This window comes from Macaca mulatta, chromosome X (genome assembly GCF_049350105.2).
Source record: "Macaca mulatta isolate MMU2019108-1 chromosome X, T2T-MMU8v2.0, whole genome shotgun sequence".
NCBI classification, from domain to species: Eukaryota; Metazoa; Chordata; class Mammalia; order Primates; family Cercopithecidae; genus Macaca; species Macaca mulatta.
The window spans coordinates 13,355,720-13,376,853 of NC_133426.1; the positions used below are offsets into that span (position 1 = coordinate 13,355,720).

Sequence of the window (21,134 nt, forward strand, 5' to 3'; positions counted from 1 at the left end):
TGGTGACAGTGACACTCCAGCTCAAAAAAAAAAAAAAAAAAAAAAAAGCAAACTACTGAACTTGGAGAACAGACAAACGTGCATTTGATAACTGATGTTAACAATTACAATGTGCTGATTGGAAGACACAAAATTACAATTCATTAATGGACTAAATGTTTTTGTTATTTTTCACCCTTGGGGAAAGTTTCCTAGTTGAAGTTAAAACATTCCTACTATTACTTGTCTTGGAAGAAAACCTTTTTATATTTCTGTACAAACTTTTCGTTTTAATATTATGACACCACCATGTAAGTTCTCACACATTATCCGTGTCTTGTAGAGTAGTAAAGTGTTAAGTAGAAAAACACGCCAGTGTGGTACCCAGTGAAAGGTGGTGTCTGGAGAGTCAGTGGTTTCTAAAACTCTGGACTGTCAACCAGGAAGTGTTGAAGTGACTGAAAAATTAAAGAGCATGGGTAACAGCATGGGCAAAGCAGAGATTGAGACGATCTATGTCCATGCCAGAGGAAGCATCCTAGGAAGTTTCCGGTTATAGCAAGAGGACAAAACTCGGTATACATTTTATCTAGATCACTTTTGGAGCACTTAAGCAGATAACCAACTTTGTGCTAACATACATGGGCTCAGGAGAGCCTGATTTTAAGACGGACTTCATCCCATTGCTCTTGTGTTCCAGAACCTTCAAGGGACATCACTTACCAGATTCAAGCTTTGCCAGCTTAGCTTTCCTCATGATCAGCATCTATCTATCAGCTGTCAATTCTACCCACGTGCCCAAGTGCTCTTCACACCTTCATGCCTGCAATGCTTTCCTGTGCAGCCTACCTTGGAGGTCCCACTCAATGCTCCACTTCCCTTCCAGCTCCTTTAAAGACTCACTCACACATGAAATTTGGCATTTAACTTTAGTAATATACTCACAAGTGTGTTACTAGTTCTTACCTCACCTTCACCAGCCTGGAGAAAAGGGTACCACTGTTGGGCAGCTGAGCCAAGTCTTCCCGCTCTCAATCACCCTGCTGCTCTTGGTTGGCCTGCATCACAGCCCTCTGGATGATGTGCTCATTGAGGGTGGGGCCAACTATATAGAAAAAAATACTCATTTGCTGAAATTACTTCTAGATTTCTAGATGAGTATGTAAATTTTTCTGCTCCCAAAGCTCTGGCATCTAGTTTGAGTCGATCTGAGCTCTGTAACAGGTGAAGACATCATATTAGTTTGCACGCTATCAATAGGGGAGAGAGGACGAAAGCAGCACTTTAAAAATGGATATTAAACTACCACAATCTTGAAAAAACATCTTTATTTAAGAAATCAAATAGGGTAAAAATGATGCCATTTCACACAAGGATACAAGACAAAGCTTAGAATTACTTGCTCAAAAGTTACTCAGAATGGAACAAAATTGTTCAAGTGCTCCGAATTAGCACAGGTTGTATTACTTGCTTTCCAATGGACATTTACTATTTTACAGTAAGATCTACTTATAGGAACAAAGAGAAAATTCCCAGCCCCCTCTGGTGTATAACCTAAAAGGCTGAGTACAAATGTTAATGGATTCCAAACTTTTCTTTGACAACAGTACTAAAAATTGCATTACAACTTTTTACGAGTATCAACAGTTTACTGTCTGAGGGAAAGGAAATATAAGAATATAAAGTGACAGAAGCAACACACTTCACTGTGGCCTGCAACTGCTCCCAGCCTCCTATTTTATAAACATGATTCGGGTTCTCACATTATAGCAGGATCACTATTCCTAGCCTCTGGCAGAAGCAGACATGTGACACTTAGCACTGCACAAGTGTTTCTTTGGCTTCTTGAGTAGTGCTGTGTATACTGCCTATACATTTTTATAACATCTTTAAATGCATAACATCAGTGTATGTGCTATCACATTTCACTCTCAACTGCAGAATATTTTAATTTTAAATTTATCTACCAAATCTTGACTATGACATTTATTTTTGGGTTGTTACATTAAGATCAACCTATCTGGGCCAGGCACGGTGGCTCACACCTGTAATCCCAGCACTTTGGGAGGCTGAGGCAGGAGAATTGCTTGAAGTCAGGAGGCAGAGGTTACAGTGAAACAACTGCCACTGCACTCCAACCTGGACGACAGAGCGAAACTCCATCTCAAAAAAAAACACAAAAGATCAACCTATCTGAATCGGGCAAGTCAAAAGCTTATTCCTGGCCGGGCACGGTGGCTCATGTCTGTAATCCTAGCACTTTGGGAGGCCGAGGCGGGTGGATCAACTGAGGTCAGGAGTTCGAAACCAGCCTGGCCAAAATGGCGAAACCCCGTCTCTACTAAAAACACAAAAATTAGCCAGGTGTGGTGGTGCACGCCTGTAATCCCAGCTATTTGGGAGGCTGAAGAAGGAGAATTGGTTGAACCCGGGAGGTGGAGGTTGCAGTGAGCCAAGATTGTGCCACTGCACTCCAGCCTGCACGACAAGAGCGAGACTCCATCTCATAAAAACAAACAAACAAACAAAAACAAAAAAACAAAAAGCTTATTTCATGGCCAGGCGTGGTAGCTCACGCCTGTAATCCCAGCACTTGCCGAGACGGGTGGATCACGAGGTCAGGAGTTCAGGACCAGCCTGACCAATATGGTGAAACCCCATGTCTACTAAAAATACAAAAATTAGCTGGGTGTGGTGGCGCGCACCTGTAGTCCCAGCTAGTCAGAGGCTGAGGCAGGAGAATCGCCTGAACCTGCGAGGCGGAGGTTGCAGTGAGCCAAGCAGAGCAAGACTCTGTCTCAAAAAAAAAAAAAAAAAAAAATCATGATTATTGATAATGAGCTCTTCATAAATAACACTGTTCACAAGGAAATACCAATTGATCTATTGATATGTGACATGAGACAGAATGTACTATTTTTAAATATAAAAGGAATTTCATTAGGTTTAGATAAGCTGAGAATACACAAGTTTTCCAGGCTATTTAATCAAGTAACTTACAATGTACACATTCCTGAGTATACACCACTGTGGTGACATCATTTATTTTGGAATTTTCTGCATTCAGCTTAAAAGGTGTTTCTTCCCAAGAAACTGAACTTTTCTGTCAAATGCACTTGATCGAATAGGAGAATTGGGTTCATAAAATGGATTCATTGAAAACTAGGAAAGAAGAAAGTATTAGTGAAGCAAAAAAGCTGACAAATCATAAGTCTCTGAAAGGAAATCATTTTAAAGTTTTAAATTAAAAACCAAAGACATTCAAAAGTCTAAAGACCACATTTTTAAGTTTTACTGAAAATGCTGCATTGTTAAATACTAACATCCTCTTAAGGAAATTTTTATTTTGGTGTTTTGGTTTTGAGAAGTATCTGGGGTAAAACTAATGGCAGTATGATAAATGTTGCCTATGTCAGTTAACTTTCAGGATTTACCCTGTGTGTGAAATACTCATATTCATTATAAATAAATGGATTAATCTTATGGCCCTTTGGCTACATAAAACAAAGTCTGCCATGTGCTCAGAGTTCAGAAAAAGCTACTCTTATATGGTAATCTTTTAACAATCAGATTTTTAATACTCTCCTTTAACACAAGACTGCTAAATGATCAGCTTCTCAAAGTAATTAGTGTATCATAACACGAGAGAAAATCATTAAATGGAATCACTAATAGGAAAGGCATTGCTGATTTTTATACCTTAATCACTTGACATTGTTCATCTTTATAAGAGGGCTAAATATTACTACCTCTGACTAGGAATACTGTTAAATTGTATTACTGTGCTGATATGCAAGAAATTCTGTCCAAATACAGAACTTATTGAAATTATTAAAAACATACGGGCCAGGGATGGTGGCTCACGCTTGTAATCCCAGCACTTTGGGAGGCCAAGGCGGGTGGATCACTTGAGGTCAGGAGTTCGAGACCAGCCTGGCCAACATGGCAAAACCTCGTCTCTACTAAAAACAGAAAAATTAGCTGGGTGTGGTGGCGCACACCTGTAGTCTCAGCTACTTGGGAGGCTGAGGCAGGAGAATCGCTTGAACCAGGGAGGCAGAGGTTGCAGTGAGCTGAGATCATGCCACTGCATTCCAGCCTGGGTGACAAAGCAAGACTCTGTCTCCAAAACAAAACAAAACAACACACTGTTACCACTGCAGTGTAACCATGACGTTGTATTATTATTTTATTTTTCAAAATCAAGAAATGCAAGTGGCACCATTCTTCTTGAGTGGCTATTTGATCATATAAAAATCACTTCCTGCCAGTTTATGATCTGTATTAATTGCACTGTAACTTATTTGTAAAGTAGATGGAAACATTTTAAATTATGAAGTAATTTTCCCTTATATAGGCTGCTTCCTTGCTGTCTTTAGGGATCCCTAATAAAATCAGCTATGAGCACCAAGAGGTGAAGAATGAAACCAATTTACCTTCACAGTCATCTAAAGATAACTACCATGAGTTGTGTTCCTAAATACATATTCACCTGCCTGTGAAGACTTACCTGCAGAGAGAGTTGCCAGAGATAGTTCTGATGGGGGAAAGCTAGTCTGAAAGGTACACTGCAGCCTAAGGGAGTTACTTCGATAGGCCACTTTCCTGACAAAGGTCGAATCCTTTCTCATCAGATTTTAAAAATTATAGAACATACCATACCTTTATATATAAATCATAAACATCAGTAAAGAAGTTCTTTATTCCATCTTCTTGTCTTATGTCATGAAGCATAATAAACCTCATATGTGAAATAATTAAGGCACAATCTTTCTTAGAAACGAAAAACAAAAAACCAGTTCGTTGATACAATATTCTTCAAATTAGTCACATGCAGTGTATTTGTGATGGAAAAGTTGAATATATAAACTGGGTTTAAAATTAGCTTAGTTTTATCATAAAGAGAACATAAGCTTTCAAAGTTAGAAAATAACTATAAAATAAAGTAAAATAACCTTGATAGGGTCCAGATAAACTTTTTTTTTGTGTATGAGACTTAGTTTTAAAATTAGCTATTAAAATGTTTTTCCCCCCTAAAAAAAGAAAAGTAGCCCCATAAATGGAAACTTACATTTTCACCTGACTGTGATGTCTACAGACTCAGAGCCTGGCATCTATGTTCCATGTTCTTCTGGTTTGTGAACCCAAACTTTAGTTATCTTTACTAAGAAGGTAAGGATATGCCCCGCAGTGACAAATGCTGACACAAACCACTCATTGAACTTGTCCACAGTTTTCAAGTACATGTTGTTTGACAGCCACATGTTCTCATCTACGAGGTCGAGAGCAGCATGAGCTATGAACTGGTTCAGATGACGATGGTCATCCTAGATGACAGTGTGAGCAACCACAGATTAACATTTCCATATGACATCAAGAATGCTGACATTTCATTCTGTAAATGCTATAGATGGTTTTCTTGTGGGGAAAAAAACAGTTTGCTTTTATACTTTGTTACTGTCATGAGACTTACAAAAGATCTGTTTTCACATTATATTCTATTTTTAAATTTGATATCTAAATATCAAAGAACAGAAACAGCCAATTAATAAATGAAATGTGTATACAGATGATTTATACAAAATCATTTATTCAAAATCTTTTTCATAGAAATTTTTTTTCATGCTTCAAGAAGGAAGTTACCAAATTCTGTAACCATTTAAACATGTAAAAAAAAGAATACTATGTTTAAAAAAAAAAACAAAAAACAAGATCCTGTGGAGAAGAGGTGCCATTCACACCAGGCTCAAGGTCTGGGAGGAAACGGAGAGGGCCCAGATTCCTGCACAATGGCACCAGGTAAGCAGTAGAGACAGTTGAAATGGCACTTATAACGGCCTGCCAGAGGCCTCTTTCCAGTGCATGGAGCTTACATGGCAGCGGGACCTGGAAGTAGTGGGAGGTGATGCTCAGCCCCAGCTGTGAGCAGTCGCCTGTGTCAACAGCAGGACATAGTCCTGTCAGAGCTGGGAGTGTCCTTTTCCTGGGCTGAAATGGCTTAAGTGAACAGAAGGTGGGACTGTCTGACCATAATGTGAAGAGGGAATTCACAACTTGGAATGCAGTCTTACCCTGATGTAATTCTTTGAAAATACATTTTTTGGCCAGGTACGGTGGCTTATGCTTGTAATCCTAGTACTTTCGGAGGCCAAGGCAGGTGGATCACCTGAGGTCAGGAGTTCAAGACCAGCCTGGCCAGTATGGTGAAATCCCGTCTCTACTAATACAAAAATTGTGGTGGTGCATGCCTGTAATCCCAGCTACTCGGGAGGCTGAAGCAACCCGGGAGGTGGAGGCTGCAGTGAGCCAAGAGCACGCCATTGCGCTCCAGCCTAGGGGACAAGAGCAAAACTCCGTCTCAAAAAAACCCAAACAAACCATTTTCCAAAGAATACCTCTGTTATGGGTTGAAGTGTTTCCTCTCCAAAATTCCTTTGTTGAAGTCCTAAGCAATAGTACCTCAGAATGTGGCCTTATTTGGAAAGAGGGTTGCTGCAGATGTGGTTAGCTAAGATGAGGTCACATTGGAGTAGGGTGGGCCCCTAATCCAATGGACTGGTGTATTCAGAAAAAGGGAACATTTAGAGATGCACACAGGGAGAAAAAATGCCACATGAAGGCTGGAGTTAAGCTGCCACAAGCCAAGGAACTCCCAGAAGCTGGGAGAGGGGCCTGGACAGACCCTTGTCTTAGTGCCTTCATAGGAAGCATGGCCCCACTGACACCTTGATTTCACATGGTGACCCTCAGAACTGAGACAATAAATTTCTGCTGTCCCAAGCCACTCAGTTTTTTGTACTTTGTTACAACAGCCACAGGAAACCAAGACGGCTTCCTTGCCAAGGAGGCTGTTCTCATGCCTGGGCTGGAGGAGGGCGGCCTGTTGCCCTGGAATCCCATGCGTAGTTAAAGCATGTTTTACTTCACTCATGTTGCCATGACAAAGCTAAGTGAATCCTTAGAGAAATGGCTGTTTTTATGTCTGGCTCACAGCAGTGTTTTCTTTTACAATGATGATCAATCCTGAAGAATTAGGAGCAAACTGAAAACGCTTTAAGAAAGTGAGTGGTAGCAGGAGAAAGAACTAAAATCAAGTTATGCAACAGAGTATTTTTATGTGTGCTTTGTCCAACACAAGGCCAGTGGAGTGCACAGAAATTACATACAAGTAGCTGCATCCCACAGAGTAATACTGGTACAGAGATACCTCAAAACAAGTTTTAATGAGTAGTGTTCTCATAATATGAGAAAATAATGTCACAACACCACCTCGTAGAGAATCCCTTAAACAAATGCCTATCTTATTTTGGTGGCAAGGCCCAAATAGTTGAAAAATATCATATATTATGCATTACAATTAACTCAAAACATCAGTTCCTTAAAGGACATTAAAGCCAATTTTTGGAGGTTGGGAGAAACATAGCAAACTTGTCAGCAATTTATTAGAAACAGAAATTGGAAAGAACTGGGCTCTTCTCATGTCAAAACTCTACAGGTCTGGGCCAGGTGTGGTGGCTCACATCTGCAATCCTGGCACTTTGGGAGGCCGAGGGCAGGCAGACCACCTGAGGTCAGGAGTTCAAGACCAGCCTAGGCAACATGGCGAAACCCTATCTCTACTAAAAATACAAAAATTAGCCTGGCATGGTGGTGCACACCTGTAATCCCAGCTACTTGGGAGGCTGAGACAGGAGAATTGCTTGAACCCAGGAGGCGGAGGTTGCAGTGAGCTGAGATCGTGTCACTGCACTTCAGTCTGGGTGACAGAGCAAGGCTCTGTCTCAAAAATAAATAAATAAATAAATAAGATCCAAATGGTTTTATTTTAAGCATCTGGGATGGTAATCTTTCTTAAAATATATGGTCCATTTTCCTTGTCTCCAAAAAAAAAAAAAAAAATCTACAGGTCTGAACGGCAATATGTTCTCAAGCCAAGCTTGGTTTTTGGAACCATTCTTGACAAGAAAGTCAGATATTATCACCTCTGGTGCTGCTTTTGAGCTTCTTGTGTACAGCCAAGGTGTCACTGGGGAGGGGAGCATGCAGGCTCAACCTAGCCAGGAAGTGCTGCAGAATGCCCCTGAAGTGAGGTGCTGCAGGCCCACTGGCAGCAGGAAGACAGGGAAGTAAGGGGCTTTTCTAACTCAGTAGGTCCTGATGAAAGACGTGATTCATGAAAATAGCCTGGACTTTCATGGCATTTCAAGGCAGCAATCTGCTACAGGTGAACTATGTTTTTATGTGCTTAAGCAGCAGCAATTCATGGTGGGTGACATAGTGAACTGAGTATCATGGGAATGCCAGAGCGTCATGCTAGTCTGTGCTAAATTAAAGGATGAATAAACAACTCCAAGGACATTCCCTGGCTGGCTTCTATCAGTCTGTGGGACTCTACAGCAAGCCTCATTTAATTGTGGTGGATTTCAGTTACCTTATCTGTCCAGATCTTACAGTTCTAAAATAATATTATACCATATCATTACAATAGCATAAAAATTCTTACGTACTTTGGATTCTGCCTTCCCAGCTGGCAAAAACTCCATTTCAAAAACTGGATTATCATGGTGGCCAACAATTACAAAGTAGAAGCTCCCAGACATGGTCTTCAATATATGGCTCCTAATTAAGTGAAAAATGGTACATATTTTTAGTAGTCAATCTTCAAATTAAAAAATGACTAATGGGAAGTGTAGAATTCCTTTTTTAACTTAAACCTGACATTGTAGAGGAAGATGCTACTAAGCTTGGCACAGTTTCCAGTATACTAGTGAAGATATGTAGCTTCCGGAATAAACAAATTATATATCTGTGATATGTCCTGTAGAATCTAATGTATTTTCATAAGGAAACTGGAAGACCTCTAACATGAAATCACTAAGACAACAGTCTCATGATCTGAAAGTATGGCTCATTTAGCTCAAGGGGCCCTGAGTGTCTGGTCGAGTAAGCCAGGCTTCACTTGGACTGGACCAGTTAGCAGCACGAACACCTAGAAGGATTAACAGAAGGTGGTGGTAAGTCAAGGACAATACAGAGTAGTGGGAAGACCAATGAAGTCATTAGCTTGCCTTAGAAATTTCCAGGAAGCATCCGTCGGGGGAAACTAAAACCAACTCTACCTCATGTCACTTACCTAGAAAGGAGAGACACTGTAGCACTGATCCACAGACTGCGTGTGCTGTATTTGTCTTCTTTCTACTTGAAGTATGCATGCTATAAATCTAAGTCTTTGCAAATCTAAGGGTCTATGATATGCCTCTTTATACACCAATTTATAAGAAAGGAAGAGTTTTGTATTCTAGAAAAGATGGAAGAAATAATCCATAAAGGAAGACATTCTGAGGCACTGAGAGATCTTGGAACTAAGTTTAACACATTGGGCAGGGTGCAGTGGCTCACACCTGTAATCCCAGCACTTTGGAGGGCTGAGGTGGGCAGATTGCTTCAGCCCAGGAGTTTAAGACCAGCCTGGGCAACATGGTGAAACCCCATCTCTACATGAAATACAAAAATTAGCCAGGCATGGTGGTATGTGCCTGTAGTTCCAGCTACTCAGGAGGCTGACGCAGGAGGATCACCTGAACCCAGGGAGGTCAAGGCTGCAGTGAACCGAGATCGCACCACTGCACTCCAGCCTAAGTGACAAAATGAGACCCTGTCTCAAAAAAAAACCAAAAAAACAAAAAAAAAACAAAAAAGTTCAACAGATTGGCAAAAGAAATAAAACTACGAGAAACTGGGGAAAAAAACATAAGTGATTCCATGGCTTTTAGCACAGATAATTGAAATCTAGATGAATGATGGATGGGTGGGGGCATGGATGGATTTACCCCAAGGTAACCCCATGGTGTATATTTTTAATACAAGGACTTTGGAGTCAAACAAAGTTAGGTTCAGGTCTAGCTCTACTACTTACTGGCAATGGGACCACAGGCAGTCCTTAATTTCCTAATGTCAGTTTTCTCATCTGTAAAATAGTGATAACACTGTAGCACCTTATGGTGCACTTATGAGGATCACACAATCTAATGCATGTAAAGCACCTGGCACAGTGTCTGACTCACAGTACCTGCTCAATTAATGTTATCTAGAATAACATGGAAGACTGTATGCACACTGGGATGTGGTGACTAGTAACTTCTCAACATGGAGTGGAAATCAAGTAAACCGGAAGTTACAGTCAGTCTCCTGGAACATACATCTGAGGTGTGTTAGAAGCCAAGACTTATCAAGCCTCATTGGGCCTTCTGCTGATTCACACAGAACACACAATGAAATCAGAAGAAATCTGATATGTACTTGCTAATGAATGACACATTTTATAAAGGAAATCAAGGCACAGCTGGCACTTTTAACTCTAGAATTGGAAGGTCATAACTGGGGAAGAAAAGGCAGATCAGAGACTCTTGGCGTGATGAAGTAGGATTTAAAATGCTATTTGGGGCAGGGGTGGAGGGGTGGGGGACTATAGACTGCAGGCCAAATCTAGCCTTGCCCATCCTTTTGCGACCATCTAAGGTTGCTCTCACACTTCAATGGCAGAGTTAAGCACCTGTGACACAGACCAGCCGCCCCACAAAGCCAACAATATTTACTATCTGGCCCTTTAAAGAAAATGTTTGCCCCTGTTTTAGGGGTAAGATGAGAAAAAGGTCCAAACAGAAAAAGTGGATAATAAAGACAAGCTGGAATGATAAAAAAGCTATGCAAAACTAGAAGAACTGGCAATAATTCTCCAAAGTGAAGGGAAGAAGGAGGGAGTTGAAATTTGAACAAAGTAAACAATGATATCATGAATTCTTCCTGGACTAGATTTCAGAGCTGGAGTCTGCCAAGGGAAGGGCTTCTTACTTTCTTCAGCACATTTTAGCAGCAGCAAAAACAAAACAAAACAAAACATAAGGAAATATATGTACATATATGTATAAGCGAGATAACATGCATCCCCACACTCACCTCTATATGGAAAGCCACAAATGGGCAAGCAGCATGGCACTAAGTCAGCAGACAGAAAGGGAACTCAAAGACCGACTGCATGAGGATGCTGTTACCAACTACCCAGCTGCACAGAAGATGAGACAGAGCTTTCTTTATATATATTCCGTGCTTGATTTCAGCTGCCAATTATTTGATTTTGTAAACAGCTAAAAAAGCAAGAAGGGCTGTAGCTTTTCATTCACTTCCGCCAAGAAAAAACTGACAGGTGAAGTGGAAGAACTGAATTCACCCTGGGAGAAAAAGACCCCATTATCTCGGGAGGGGAACAGCTGCAATCACTTAGCAAATACTTGAGGGTATCCAGCAAAGGTAAGACATACACTAGGATTCTGTGCTGTCCAATCTATGGAACTTTGTGCGAGGACGGAAATGTTCTACACCTGTGCTGTCCAATATGGGAGCTAGTGTGCATTAGAAATGTGGCTAGTGTGGGCCGGGCATGGTGGCTCATGCCTGTAATCCCAGCACTTTGGGAGGCCGAGGCGGGAGGATCATGAGGTTAGGAGATTGAGACCATCCTGGCTAACACAGTGAAACCCCGTCCATATTAAAAATACAAAAAATTAGCCGGGTGTGGTGGTGGTGGGTGCCTGTAGTCCCAGCTACTTGGGAGGCTGAGGCAGAAGAATGGCATGAACCCAGGAGGCAGAGCTTGCAGTGAGCCAAGATCGTGCCACTGCACACTTCAGCCTGGTGACAGAGTGAGACTCCATCTCAAAAAAAAAAAAAAAAAAAAAGAAAGAAAGAAAGAAATGTGGCTAGTGAGATTGTAGAACTGAATTTTAATTAAACAAAAGTGGCTAGTGGCTACAGTACTAGACAACATGGGTCTACATCAATGATTCCAAACTAGTGGCACAATCATATGTCCCTCTGGGACAAAGCTTCCAAAGGAAGGATTAGGCAGCAATATTTGCTGTTCTGCAGCCTCCACTGGTGATACCCAGGCAAACAGAGTCTGGAGTGGACCTCCAGCAAACTCCAGCAGACCTGCAGCTGAGGGATCTGTTAGAAGGAAAACTAACAAACAGAAAGGAATAGCATCAACATCAACAAAAAGGACATCTACACCAAAGCCCCATCTGTAGGTCACCAACATCAAAGACCAAAGGTAGATAAAACCACAAAGATGGGGAGAAACCAGAACAGAAAAGCTGAAAATTCTAAAAGTCACAGCACCTCTTCTCCAAAGGATTGCAGCTCCTTGCCAGCAATGGAACAAAGCTGGATGGAGAATGACTTTGATGAGTTGACAGAATTAGGCCTCACAAGGTCAGTAATAACAAACTTCTCCGAGCAAAAGCAGCATGTTTGAACCCATCGCAAGGAAGATAAAAACCTTGAAAAAAGGTTAGATGAATGGCTAACTAGAATAAACAGTGTAGAGAAGACCTTAAATGACCTGATGGGGCTGAAAACCATGGCACAAGAACTTCATGACGCATGCACAAGCTTCAATAGCCGATTTGATCAAGTGGAAGAAACGGTATCAGCGACTGAAGATAAAATTAACAAAATAAAGCGAGAAAACAAGGTTAGAGAAAAAAGAGTAAAAAGAAACAAAGCCTCCAAGAAATATGGGACTATGTGAAAAGACCATATCTACGTTTGATTGGTGTACCTGAAAGTGATGGGCAGAATGGAACCAAGTTGGAAAACACTCTTCAGGATATTATCCAGGAGAACTTCCCCAACCTAGCAAGGCAGGCCAACATTCAAATTCAGGAAATACAGAGAACACCACAAAGAGAAGAGCAACCCCAAGACACATAATTGTCAGATTCACCAAGGTTGAAATGAAGGAAAAAATGTTAAGGGCAGCTAGAGAGAAAGGTCGAGTTACCCAACAAGGGAAACCCATCAGACTAACAGCAGATCTCTCAGCAGAAACACTACAAGCCAGAAGAGAGTGGGGGCCAATATTCAACATTCTTAAAGAAAAGAATTTTCAACCCAGAATTTCATATCCAGCCAAACTAAGCTTCATAAGTGAAGGAGAAATAAAATCCTTTACAGACAAGGAAATGCTGAGAGATTTTATCACCACCAGGCCTGCCTTACAAGAGCTCCTGAAGGAAGCACTAAACATGGAAAGAAACAACCGGTACCAGCCACTGCAAAAACAGGCCAAATTGTGAAGACCATCAATGCTATGAAGAAACTGCATCAATTAACAGGCAAAATAACCAGCGAACATCATGATGACAGGATCAAATTCACACATAAAAATATTAACCTTAAATGTAAATGGGCTAAATACCCCAATTAAAAGACACAGACTGCCAAATTGGATAAAGAATCAAGACCCATCAGTGTGCTGTATTCAGGAAACCCATCTGATGTGCAGACACATACAGGCTCAAAATAAAGGGATGGAGGAAGATCTACCAAGCAAATGGAAAGCACAAAAAAGCAGGGGTTGCAATCCTAGTCTCTGATAAAACAGTCTCTGTTTTAAACCAAAACAAAGATCAAAAGAGACAAAGAAGGCCATTACATAATGGTAAAGGGATCAATTCAACAAGAAGAGCTAACTATCCTAAATATATATGCACCCAATACAGAAGCACCCAGATTCATAAAGCAAGTCCTTAGAGACGTACAAAGAGACTTGGACTCCCACACAATAATAAGGGGAGACTTTTAACACACCATTGTCAATATCAGACAGATCAACAAGACAGAAGGTTAACAAGGATATCCAGGACTTGAACTCAGCTCTGCACCAAGCAGACCTAATAGACATCTATAGAACTCTCCACCCCAAATCAACAGAATATACATTCTTCTCAGCACCACATATCACATATTCTAAAATTGGTCACATAATTGGAAGTAACACACTGCTCAGCAAATGTAAAAGAACACAAATCACAACAAAGTGTCTCTCAGACCACAGTGCAATCAAATTAGAACTCGGGATTAAAAACCTCACTCAAAACTGCACAACTACATGGAAATTGAACAACTTGCTCCTGAATGACTACTGGGTAAATAACGAAATGAAGGCACAAATAAAGTTGTTCTTTGAAACCAATGAAAACAAAGACACAATGTACCAGAATCTCTGGGATACATTTAAAGCAGTGTGTAGAGGGAAATTTATAGCACTAAATGCCCACAACAGAAAGTGGGAAAGATCTAAAATCGACACCCTAACATCACAATTAAAAGAACTAGAGAAGCAAGAGCAAACAAATTCAAAAGCTAGCAAAGACAAGAAATAACTAAGATCAGAGCAGAACTGAAAGAGATAAAGACACAAAGAACCCTTTAAAAAAAATCAATGAATCCAGGAGCTGGCTTTTTGAAACGATCAACAAAATTGATAGACCACTAGGCAGGACTAATAAAGAAGAAAATAGAGAAAAATCAGATAGATGCAATAAAAAATGATAAAGGGGATATCACCACCAATCCCACAGAAATACAAACTACCATCAGAGAATACTATAAACACCTCTACGCAAATAAACTAGAAAATCTAGAAGAAATGGATAAATTCCTGGACACATACACCCACCCAAGACTAAATCAGGAAGAAGCTGAATCCCTGAATAGACCAAAAACAGGCTCTGAAATCGAGGCAATAATTAATAGCCTACCAACCAAAAAAAGTCCAGGACCAGACAGATTCACAGCCAAATTCTACCAGAGGTACAAAGAGGAGCTGGTACCATTCCTTCTGAAACTATTCCAATCAACAGAAAAAGAGGGAATCCTCCCTAACTCATTTTATGAGGCCAACATCATCCTGATACCAAAGCCTGACAGAGACACAACAAAAAAGAGAATTTTAGACCAGTATCCCCGATGAACATCGATGCAAAAATCCTCAATAAAATACTGGCAAACCAAATCCAGCATCACAGCAAAAAGCTTATCCACCATGATCAGGTCGGCTTCATCCCTGGGATGCAAGGTTGGTTCAACATATGCAAATCAATAAACATAATCCATCACATAAACAGAACCAACGACAAAAACCACATGATTATCTCAATAGATGCAGAAAAGGCCTTCAACAAAATTCAACAGCCCTTCATGCTAAAAACTCTCAATAAACTAGGAATTGATGGAACATATCTCAAAATAATAAAAGGTATTTATGACAAACCCACAGCCAATATCATACTGAATGGGCAAAAACTAGAAGCATTCCCTTTGAAAACCGGCACAAGACAAGGATGCCCTCTCTCACCACTCCTATTCAACATAGTGTTGGAAGTTCTGGCCAGGGCAATCAGGCAAAAGAAAGAAATAAAGGGTATTCATTTAGGAAAAGAGGAAGTCAAATTGTCCCTGTTTGAAGATGACATGATTGTATATTTAGAAAACTCCATCATCTCAGTCCAAAATCTCCTTAAGCTGATAAGCAGCTTCAGCAAAGTCTCAGGATACAAAATCAATATGCAAAAATCACAAGCATTCCTATACACCAATAACAGAGAGTCAAAGCATGAGTGAACATTCCCATTCACAATTGCTACAGAGAGAATAAAATACCTAGGAATCCAACTTACAAGGGATGTGAAGGACCTCTTCAAGGAGAACTACAAACCACTGCTCAATGAAATAAAAGAGGACACAAACAAATGGAAGAACATTCCATGCTCATGGATAGGAAGAATCAATATCATGAAAATGGCCATACTGCCCAAGGGTAATTTATAGATTCACTGCCATCCCCATCAAGCTACCAATGATTTTCTTCACAGAATTGGAAAAAACTACTTTAAAGTTCATATGGAACCAAAGAAGAGCCCAGTGACATTGCCAAGACAATCCTAAGCAAAAAGAACAAAGCTGGAGGCATCACACTACCTAACTTCAAACCATACAAGGCTACAGTAACCAAAACAGCATGGTACTGGTACTGAAACACCATCTGATCTTTGACAAATCTGACAAAAACAAGAAATGGGGAAAGGATTCCCTATTTAACAAATGGTGCTAGGAAAACTGGCTAGCCATATGTAGAAAGCTGAAACTGGATCCCTTCCTTATACCTTATACAAAAATTAATTCAAGATGGATTAAAGACTTAAATGTTAGGGCCAGGTGCGGTGGCTCAAGCCTGTAATCCCAACACTTTGGGAGGCTGAGAGGCTGAGGTGGGTGGATCACCTGAGGTCAGGAGTTCGAGACCAGCCTGACCAACATGGACAAACCCTGTCTCTACTAAAAATATAAAATTAGCTGGGCGTGGTGGCACATGCCTGTAATCCCTGCTACTTGGGAGGCTGAGGCAGGAGAATTGCTTGAATCCAGGAGGTGGAGGTTGTGGTGAGTCGAGATTGCACCATTGCACTCCAGCCTGGGCAACAAGAGCAAAACTTCATCTCAAAGAAAAAAAAAAAAAACTTAAATGTTAGACCTAAAACCATAAAAACCCTAGAAGAAAACCTAGGCAATACCATTCAGGACACAGGCATGGACAAGGACTTCATGACTAAAACACCAAAAGCAAAGCCAACAAAAGCCAAAATAGACAAATGGGATCTAATTAAACTAAAGAGCTTCTGCATGGCAAAAGAAACTACCATCAGAGTGAACAGGCAACCTACAGAATGGGAGAAAATTTTTGCAATCTACCCATCTGACAAAGGGCTGATATCCAGAATCTACAAAGAACTCAAACAAATTTACAAGAAAAAAACAATCCCATCAAAAAGTGGGCAAAGGATATGAACAGACACTTCTCTAAAGAAGACATCTATGCAGCCAACAGACACATGAAAAAATTCTCATCATCACTGGTCATTAGAGAAATGCAAATGAAAACCACAAAGAGATACCATCTCATGCCAGTTAGAATGGCAATCATTAAAAAGTCAGGAAATAACAGATGGAGAGGATGTGGAGAAATAGGAACGCTTTTACACTGTTGGTGGGACTGTAAACTAGTTCAATCATTGTGGAAGACAGTGTGGCGATTCCTCAAGGATCTAGAACTAGAAATACCATTTGACCCAGCAATCCCATTGCTGGGTATATATCCAAAGGATTATAAATCATGCTACTATAAAGACACATGCACACCTATGTTTATTGTGGCACTATTCACAATAGCAAAGACTTGGAACGAACCCAAATGTCCATCAATGATAGACTGGATTAAGAAAATGTGGCACATATACACCATGGAATACTATGCAGCCATAAAAAAGGATGAGTTCACGTCCTTTGCAGGGACATTGATGAAGCTGGAAACCATCATTCTCAGGAAACTATCACAAGGACAGAAAATCAAACACTGCACATTCTCACTCATAGGTGGGAACTGAACAGTGAGATCACTTGGACACAGGGCAGGGAACATCACGCACCGGGGCCTCTCGAGGGGTGGGGGGCTGGGGGAGGGATAGCATTAGGAGAAATACCTAATGTAAATGACAAGTTGATGGGTGCAGTAAACCAACATGGCACATGTATACCTATGTATCAAACCTGCATGTTGTGCACATGTACTCTAGAACTTAAAGTATAATTTAAAAGAAAAGAAAAGAAAACATCTAGCTATTTCAATAAATCCAAGTTGTCAGGTCCTGACAAATTATATACCTTGGGTTAACAAATGTGATTGCGTAACTTCTGATCAATGACATTTGAGAAATTGCAAGAAAAATGCCATATCATCCGCTAGGTTAAATGCTATTCCTATTTTCAGAAACAGGAAAAAGGCTTATCTCCTAGTCTATAACAGGGTACATTCAGAGCGACTAGAACACCAACAAACATGTATTAAATGCTTATTTTCAGTCAGATGCCATGCCAGGCACTTTTATTATACATTAACTCATTTAATGTGAATCCCTAGATAAAAACAGATTATTATTCATTCATATACTCCTGGTTGTACTAGAACAAGTCATGCCAAACTTACATTTTTTTGTTTCTGAAGGGAGATACGGTAGGTAAACAGAAAGTCATTTTATGAAATATTTTGGTATCTACCTAAGAACAAACTGGAGTCCTGGAGCCTGGGTGAAAATACAGAGTCTTGCTAGAATGTTGCCCTCCATGAGAGCAGATACACCATTTGTCTTGTTCACTGTGGTATCCCTAGAGGTACAACAGTGCCAGGGACCCAAAAAACACTCATTATTTGCTGAATGAGAGATGGCTCACAGCTGACTTGAGTGTCAATACTCGGAGAACGTTCATTGGGTGCTCCATGTCAATTTATGGCACAGGGTCTCTAGGAAGGCTTTGAGGTTGACCTTAACCCAGTTTAGCTCAGTATTTTAATCAATATCTTGAATGAAGATAACTTATCACATTCAAAGATAACACCAAGGGCAGCTAACTTATTAGAAGGCAGAAGTTAGGATTTAAAAAGATCTCCATGGCTAGGAGAGCTAGGTGAAATTAACAAGATAGAAGTTAAGAGGATAAGAAAGAAAGCCTTGTACTTGGGATTAAAAATTAACTGTACAAAAGGACAAGGGAAATCTAGATTAAGAACAGTTCATCTATATCAACCCAAAAGTTCTGCAAGCTCAGTAAGAGGCAAAAGTCTGACAGGTTTGTCAAAAAAGCTAATGCAATTCTAGGTGGTATTAAGAGCAAGGTCGGGGAGAATGCTGATGTCCTCTTCAATAATATTATCATCTTTGGGGAAGGTACTCAGTTCTGGGAATCATATTGTAAAAGGATCCGTAACTCTGTGTGTTACAGGGGAGGGGAGGGCAGGATCTAGGCTAGGAAATGCTCTGGAAACCAGACAAGAGCAACTGAAGGAAAGAGGATGTTTAAACGGGGCGGGGGAGACTTTTTGGGGTGGAAAGGGAGCGGGGTACAGCACAGTACTATCTTTAAATACAGTAAGCTATCTAATGAAAAAGCGACTTGGCTAGGGATGGCAAATGAGTTTCCTTTCATGAGCGAATTCTAATCAACTGGTAGTGACTGCCAGGAACTGGTGCTGAGAAAGATTCTGAGCCTAAGTGTGGTCAGCAGGAAAGAATGCTGTGATCAATTATCCATGCCTGCTATGAATTTGGGGAAGTGCAGTGCCTACAGGAGGGCCAAGTATTTGCTGACTCTGGACTATACAGACTTATTCCAAACCATTCCATAGGCCAAGCCCAGGACTGCTCATTTGAAGTCACTGGGAAACTAGAAACTAAGGGGTGGCTGGCACAGCACCAGTGCCAGAGTGGCAAGATGCTCAATGAACTTGGAAGTCCCTTCTCATTTTAAGTTGCAGGCAAATGCAAGATAAAACTCATGGACTCCAGTTCCAAAGACATCCATTTTTGTAGCAAGCCTCCTTACAGCCTCCATAGAAGAGCTGCTAGAAAAACTGCCCTGTGCTCCCGACAGCAGTGGTTTCAGTTGTTCCACAGACCTGGGGTCATGAGACTAAACTGGTATGGCATGGGATATGTCTATTGCCATGAGGAGGGGCAGTAGGAATACTACTGACAGGTCTCTAATGTGACATTTTCCTATTAGTATTATAAGCAATTCTCTCACCCCTTAGAAGTTACGCTAGGTTTTCGAGAACATTTTATCTAATTATATTCATGTATTTAACTGTGGGACCAAAGGTGGGGGTGGAAGTGAGGGGGTCTTCAGGAACATTTTTTTTTTTAAACCAGTGGACAAGCGATTCTACTTAACATTTACAACATATCAACATCTTTTCAGAACACTATTTTCATCATTCCACTCAAAAGCCTTGATGCATCTCAGCTACAGGATCATGTACTAGTACTCAAAACAGAGTCCCACATTGCTCCACATGTCTTTTCTCAGCCCTGTTGTTCCACCTCTGCTAGCGTTGACTCGTTTACTTATTTTTTCTCCCAAATTCAGTTTGACTGTATCCAGTTCAGAGCTGCTATTATTTCTCTCTTCATGCCTGGAATGTTCTCCTTGATTCTGTCTGCAACTACTACCCATCCTTTAAAATCCAACTAAGCCTCTCCTCCTCTTCAATTGTTTCCAACAAAAACCTACAGGTTCTCCACCTCCTATGAAGTCCTGTCACTCTTACTGCCTCTTAAATACTTTTAAGTTTTTCACAGCCAGAGATCAAAACTCATTGTACTCATCTTCAATGCTGTACACAAAGCTGACATCCAATTTTGTCCTCACAGGACTTAGATACCGTATAAGGCTTATATTCCCAGCACACAACTCTGGAATCAGGCTAGATTCCTCACTGCCCCCAAGAAGATCGTGGCTTTTTGTTTTCTTTTAATGATTCCTTTGCTCATTTTTCCCCTTCCTGTGATGTTCTCCTTTTTGCTTACCACCCGAATCCTACCCATCAAGGCCCTGATAAAGTCACTCTTTTTCCACAGAGATGATCTGGATTACTTCCATCTTCAACCACCTGCCCTTTAAAATCTTTATCCAGTCTACAATGCATCTTAGTTCTTGTTCAATTCTCTGGCCGTAACATTTTCATTATTGCTTCTGAGAGGTTTGGTTCTTTTTCTTTCTAATTACATTTAAGCATCATGAGGACTGGCTCACCTTTACCTCACAGCACACAATGGTTGGTACTCTAAAACGTTTAGCTCTGTGGATCTCAACCCGGAGCGATCTTGCTTCCAAGAGGACATCTGGCAATATCTGGAGACATCTTTGGTTGTCACACTTGGGGGAGAAGGTGATACTGACAAAATAGAGAGCAAGGATACAGCTAAACCTACAATGCACAGGGCAGCCTCCCAAAATAAAGAATCTTCCGGCTCCAAAAGGCAACAGTGCCGCCGTTAAGAAACCCTGGATTAGCTGAATGACCCCGTGAACCGCGAAACCACAGCCCCCGAGAGAGTGGACGTTTGCAGGTGGAAGGGCCGCGCGGATGAGCTGGCGGAGGGCTGGCAGGTCCGGCCCGGCCACCCCGGGGAGGGGTGGAGGTACAGGACCAACATCCGCGTCACGCAGGGGCTAGGAAGTCCTCCAGGGACTCAAAACACCCACCCCCTACTCGCTCCATTCCCTACCTGCACCCGGAGGCCGACAACGGAAACGCAACGTCAGTTTCGGCGGAAGACACCCCGGCTCCGCATCCGCAGCCAGAACGCCTAAGCAGTTCTCGCGATACCCTGGGATGTGCTCTCGCGATACCCTGGGATGTGCTCTCGCGATACGTAGGTGGAGCTTCCGGCCGGTGCTGGGCAACCGAGCGCATGCGC

At 41.2% G+C, this 21,134-nt stretch overlaps 1 protein-coding gene across 1 annotated transcript; it reads right to left on the reverse strand.

The window, feature by feature from the left end:
* Positions 1-1,292: 1,292 nt before the first annotated feature.
* Positions 1,293-21,130, reverse strand: TRAPPC2 (trafficking protein particle complex subunit 2). Its single transcript, XM_077989535.1, has 5 exons — positions 20,943-21,130; positions 8,487-8,598; positions 5,158-5,306; positions 4,642-4,723; positions 1,293-3,141 (listed from the first exon to the last, which is right to left on the reverse strand). Exons 1-5 carry the CDS (start codon positions 21,128-21,130, stop codon positions 3,043-3,045), a joined length of 630 nt encoding a protein of 209 aa, XP_077845661.1. The 3' UTR covers positions 1,293-3,042.
* Positions 21,131-21,134: the final 4 nt, after the last annotated feature.